General features: G+C 58.2%; 1 protein-coding gene across 1 annotated transcript in view; it reads right to left on the reverse strand.

Moving 5' to 3' along the window:
• Positions 1-5940, reverse strand: part of LOC139256206 (zinc finger FYVE domain-containing protein 1-like) — a 24050-nt gene extending 18110 nt beyond the window's left edge. The window contains exon 1 of the mRNA XM_070874156.1: positions 5860-5940. Within this exon, the coding sequence (XP_070730257.1) occupies positions 5860-5940 (81 nt within the window). The remainder of the gene's footprint in view (positions 1-5859) is intronic.
• Between the last annotated feature and the right edge of the window lie 349 nt (positions 5941-6289).

Genomic DNA, 6289 nt, shown 5'->3' on the forward strand with positions numbered 1-6289 from the left:
TCCTCCCCAGCCCTCTCCCTCTCCCTCGCACCATCCCACCCCCCTCCTCCCTCCCTCCCCCTCGCTCCAGCCCTCCCCCCTCTCCTAGCCCTCCCCTCTCCAGCCCTCTCCCTCTCTCCAGCCCCCTCCTCTCCAGCCCTCCCTCTCCCTCCCTCTCTCCAGCCCTCCCTCTCCCTCCTCTCCAGCCTCCCTCTCCCTCTCTCCAGCCCTCCCTCTCCCTCTCTCCAGCCCTCCCTCTCCCTCTCTCCAGCCCTCCCTCTCCCTCTCTCCAGCCCTCCCTCTCCCTCTCTCCCTCTCCCCAGCCCTCCCTCTCCCCCTCTCCCCAGCCCTCCCTCTCCCCCTCTCCCCAGCCCTCCCTCTCCCCCTCTCCCCAGCCCTCCCTCTCCCCCTCTCCCCAGCCCTCCCTCTCCCCTCTCCCCAGCCCTCCTCTCCCCAGCCCTCCCTCTCCCCCTCTCCCCAGCCCTCCCTCTCCCCCTCTCCCCAGCCCTCCCTCTCCCCCTCTCCCCAGCCCTCCCTCTCCCCCCAGCCCTCCCTCTCCCTCTCTCCCCAGCCCAGCCCGTCCTCTCCCTCTCTCTCTCTCTCTCTCTCTCTCTCTCTCTCCCCAGCCCTCCCTCCTCCCTCCAGGATCATACAGAGAGAAGCAGCCAGGCCGCTGATCCCTGCAATACACTTCGCGAGCAGAGGGAGGAGGCAAGCCACTGAAAATGCGTTGAATCACGATCAGGTAGCAGAGCATAAGCCGCTTGGTGACACCGAATGAGAGAGATACACAAACACATATACACACGCCAGTTGCAGCGAATCAGTTTCAGCCGCTGGAAACATCTCTCTTGTAAATTTCACAATGAAACCGAGCGGCTCTTGCCGACGAGACTTACTGCTGCGCTGAAGGCTCCGGGTTCCTCCTTCAGTCCCGCGGTCTCTGCTGTAATATCCAGGCAGGGCCGGTGATGTGGGGCACTTTCCGTCTGAGAGATGTGGTTTCCCCCTCCCCAGAGCAGCCCCAGGCGCTCCCTCCCTGTCCCTGTCCTGTGTGAGAGACTGGAGTAGATCCTGGTGGTGTGTCTCTCTCCGCCACTTTGTTACCTCGCCCCCGTATCGTTACACTTGGCACAAGTAACATTGTAGCGCGCAGGCGCTGCGTTCCTTCCTAAAATCCGCCCCAGCACCGTCCCCACCCGCCCACCTCCCTCCCCATTGGCCCCGCCGCCTCATTAACATGCTGCGTCATCCTCCTGCCCGCCATTGGTCCAAGGCCATGCCAATCACCCGGGATTCACGGTGGGGTGGCTTTGGGAGTTCGAGTTCCAGAAGGTTGTGGGTCTCACACCATTGAGCACAATAACATCTCGACTGCCACTCTCCAGTGCCGTGCTGAGGGAGTGCAGCGCATTTGGAGGGGCAGTACTGAGGGAGTGCCACACTGTCAAAGGGGCAGTGCTGAGGGAGCGCCTTACTGCACTGTCGGAGGGGCAGTGCTGAGGGAGTGCTGCGCTGTCGGAGGGGCAGTGCTGAGGGAGCGTCGTACTGCGCTGTCGGAGGGGCAGTGCTGAGGGAGCGCCGTACTGCGCTGTCGGAGGGGCAGTGCTGAGGGAGCGCCGTACTGCGCTGTCGGAGGGGCAGTACTGAGGGAGCACCGCAGTGTCGGAGGTGCCGTCTTTCGGATGAGTTGTTCATTTTATAAAAGAGAAAGAATCATAGAACAAAATCGCAGGATGGTCACAGCAAAGGAGGCCATTCGACCCATTGACCTCGTGCCGGAGAGAAAGACTTGCATTTATATAGCGCCTTTCACGACCACCGGTCGTCTCAAAGCTCTTTACGGCCAATGAAGTACTTTTGGAGTGTAGTCACTGTTGTAATGTGGGAAACGCGGCAGCCAATTTGCGCACAGCAAGCTCCCACAAACAGCAACATGATAATGACCAGATAATCTGTTTTAGTGATGTTGGTTGAGGGATAAATATTGGCCCCAGGGCACCGGGGATAACTCCCCTGCTCTTCTTCGAAATAGTGCCGTGGGATCTTTTACGCCCATCTGAGAGAGCAGACGGGGCCTCGGTTTAACGTCTCATCTGAAAGACGACACCTCTGACAGTGAGGCACTCCCTCAGCACTGCCCCTCCGACAGTACGGCGCTCCCTCAGCACTGCCCCTCCGACAGTGCGGCGCTCCCTCAGCACTGCCCCTCCGACAGCACAGTACGGCGCTTCCTCAGCACTGCCCCTCCGACAGCGCAGTACGGCGCTCCGTCAGCACTGCCCCTCCGACAGTGCGCGCTCCTTCAGCACTGCCTCTCTGACAGTGCGGCACTCCCTCAGCACTGCCCCTCCGACAGCGCAGTACGGTGCTCTCTCAGCACTGCCCCTCCGACAGCGCAGTACGGTGCTCTCTCAGCACTGCCCCTCTGACAGTGCGGCGCTCCCTCAGCACTGCTGGGAGCGTCAGCCTAGATTTGTGCCCAAGTCTCTGGAGCGGGACTTGAATCCACAACGCTCTGACTCAGAGGTGAGAGTGCTACCCACTGAGCCACGGCTGAGAGAGGGCGGCTGGAAGCCCGAGTGGAGCATAAACACGGTCACGGACCTGTTGGGCTGAATGGCCCGTGTCTGTGCTGTAAATACTGTTTAATAACTATGGTTATAGGGGACTGTTTCTGGGCAGATGGTCCCAGATGGTATCCTGTCTGCTCACTCAGCAACCTTGCCTCTATTTGCAAAGCTGTGACTGCTAACTGCCCCCATTAGATATGCTCGTTCTGTTTCTTCGCTGCTTGGGGCAATTTAAAGGGGCGTCGTCTGCTGCCCCGGAATGATTTTGTTTTGGTTGGGATAACATTTCCCAGACAGACAAAAAAAACCTGTCCGCCTGAAATTCCCACCCTGTGTCGCCGGCAAATGGACAACCACTTGGGATTGATAATGAGCGGCTTTGCAACCAAACTGTGACCACATCCTGCCCTCTAGCTCTGGCAATCTGGTACAAGAATCTGAGCCAAAGTCGAGCTCCGCTTGTATCTCTCACGGGCTGGTTTGTCCTACTTGAATTTTAAGGACCCGGAGGTCTGGAAAGGGCTGTTTGTCTCGATGGAGGTTCAATTCAGAACACCATCTTCCTGCTAATGCAACTTGCAATATGCCAATTAATAGGAACAAGTGTTTAAACTTTATGGAAGGAGGAAACGAAAGAAAGAAAAATGTGGTCACTCTTGTAATGTAGGAAATGCAGCCGCCAATTTGCGCACAGCAAGCTCCCACAAACAGCAACATCTAATGACCAGATAATCTGTTTTTGTGATTTTGACTGAGGGATAAATATTGGCCCCAGGACACCGGGGAGAACTCCCCTGCTCTTCTTCGATATAGTGGCCATGGGACTTTTTACGTCCACCTGAGAGAGCAGACGGGGCCTCAGTTTAACGTCTCATCTGAGAGACGGCCCCTCCGACAGTGTGGCGCTCCCTCAGCACTGCTCCTCTGACAGTGCGGCGCTCCCTCAGTACTGCCCCTACGACAGTGCGGCACTCGCTCAGTACTGCTCCTCTGACAGTGCGGCACTCCCTCAGTACTGCCCCTCCGACAATGCGGCGCTCCCTCAGTACTGCCCCTCCGACAATGCGGCGCTCCCTCAGTACTGCCCCTCCGACAATGCGGCGCTCCCTCAGTACTGCCCCTCTGACAGTGCGGCACTCCCTCAGTACTGCCTCTCCGACAGTGCGGCGCTCCCTCAGTACTGCTCCTCTGACAGTGCGGCGCTCCCTCAGCACTGCCTCTCTGACAGTGCGGCGCTCCCTCAGTACTGCCCCTCCGACAATGCGGCGCTCCCACAGTACTGCCCCTCCGACAATGCGGCGCTCCCTCAGTACTGCCCCTCTGACAGTGCGGCGCTCCCTCAGTACTGCCCCTCCGACAGTGCGGCACTCCCTCAGTACTGCTCCTCTGACAGTGCGGCGCTCCCTCAGTACTGCCCCTCCGACAATGCGGCGCTCCCTCAGTACTGCCCCTCCGACAATGCGGCGCTCCCTCAGTACTGCCCCTCTGACAGTGCGGCGCTCCCTCAGTACTGCCTCTCCGACAATGCGGCGCTCCCTCAGTACTGCTCCTCTGACTGTGCGGCACTCCCTCAGTACTGCCTCTCCGACAGTGCGGCGCTCCCTCAGTACTGCTCCTCTGACAGTGCGGCGCTCCCTCAGCACTGCCTCTCTGACAGTGCGGCGCTCCCTCAGTACTGCCCCTCCGACAATGCGGCGCTCCCTCAGTACTGCTCCTCTGACAGTGCGGCGCTCCCTCAGTACTGCCTCTCCGACAATGCGGCGCTCCCTCAGTACTGCCCCTCCGACAGTGCGGCACTCCCTCAGCACTGCCCCTCCGACAGTGCGGCGCTCCCTCAGCACTGCCCCTCCGACAGTGCGGTGCTCCCTCAGTACTGCCCCTCCGACAGTGCGGCGCTCCCTCAGCACTGCCCCCTCCGACAGTGCGGCGCTCCCTCAGTACTGCCCCTCCGACAGTGCGGCGCTCCCTCAGTACTGCCCCTCCGACAGTGCGGCGCTCCCTCAGCACTGCACTGAGAGTGTCAGCCTAGATTTTTGAGCTCATGTCTCTGGAGTGGGACTCGAACCCACAACCTTCTGACTCAGAGGTGAGAGTGCTGCCCACTGAGCCACGCCTGACACCGCAAGGGCTTGTAACACAACGGAGATGGTGCATGGGAGAGTTTGTGATCTTCCGAGATGAGGTGGCAGCAGGCGATACCTGTGTGGCCGTTCAATGTTTGAAGCATTCGAGGGTCTGACACTGGAACACTATGAACACGGTGTCAGAGTGTACACGCTCAATGAGTCTCACACTTAATTATTCATGACTTGCTGTCATGACCATAATATCAATAGGAATCTCAATTTCAAATCTCTTGCAAATACAGAGCGGAGATATGGCCCACGTACACCTCCTCCTCCCCCACCCGCATTTATATAGCCGTAAACAGACACAATCTGGCACCAAGCCACATCAGGAGATATTAGGATAGGCGACCAAAAGCTTGGTCAAAGAGGTAGGCTTTAAGGAGCGTCTTAAAGGAGGGGAGAGAGGTGGAGAGGTTTAGGGAGGGAGTTCCAGAGCTTGGGGCCCAGGCAACAGAAGGCACGGCCACCGATGGTGGAGCGATGGAAATCGGGGGATGCGCAAGAGGGCAGAATTGGAGGAGCGCAGAGATCTCGGGGGGTTGTAGGGCTGGAGAAGATTAGAGAGATGGGAGGGGGGTGGGGGGGTTGGTTGTGGGGCGAGAAGCCCTGGAGGTAATTGAGAACAAGGGTGAGAATTTTAAAATCGAGGTCTTGATGAATGGGGAAAGTGGTGAAGGGGTGGGGGGGGCGCAGGAATGAAATAACCTCCCACAAGCACCAATTCCTCAAAACAAAACATTTAAACTGGAAAATCTGAAACAGAACATGCTCGACAGGCCTAAGAGCAAGCGAGAGGAAGTAAAAAGAAAAGGCTAACGGTTTGGGCCTGAGGTAAGGGCTCCATGCTGATACAGGCCATTGGGCCCTACAGGTCCGTGCTGGTGTTTGTGATTCCCACAAGCCTCCTCCCACCCTACTTCCTCACCCCTTCAGCAGAACTGTTTTTATACTTGTAGTAATCACGATCCTTTATTACATCAAACCCGGCACCAAGCTCATGGTCTACAGGGAAGTGGCGAGACCAGCCCTCCTATACACGTCAGAGACATGGACTATGTACAGTTGGCACCTCAAGGCATTGGAGAAGTACCAGTAATGCTGACTCCGCGAAATCCTGCAGGATAGACGCACCAACATCAGTGTTCTCAGGTCAACATCCCCAGCATTGAAGCATTGACCAGCTCCGATGGTCGGGCCACATTGTCCGCACGCCCGAGGCTCTGCTCCCGAAACAAGCACTCGACTCCGAGCGACGTCATGCCAAGCGAGTCCCAGGAGGGCAGACAGAAGGTTTCAAAGGACACCCTCAAATCCTCCTTGGAAAAAAAATGCAACATCCCCACCGGCTCCTGGGAATCTCTGATCCAAAACCGCTCGAAAGTGGAGAAGCAACCGGGAAGGTGTCGAACGCCTCGAGTCTCTCCGCCGGGAGCACGCGGAGGCCAAGGGCAAACAGCAGAAGAAGCCCCCCCCCCCCTCCAACCACCGTCTGCCCGCCTGCCCCCCCCACCTCCAGTGACAGAGACTGTAGGTCCCGCATTGGACTCATCCGTCACCTGAGAACTCGCGTCAGTGTGGAAGCAAGTCATCCTCGACTCCGAGGGACTG

Source organism: Pristiophorus japonicus, unplaced genomic scaffold, assembly GCF_044704955.1.
Source record: "Pristiophorus japonicus isolate sPriJap1 unplaced genomic scaffold, sPriJap1.hap1 HAP1_SCAFFOLD_697, whole genome shotgun sequence".
Taxonomy (NCBI): Eukaryota; Metazoa; Chordata; class Chondrichthyes; family Pristiophoridae; genus Pristiophorus; species Pristiophorus japonicus.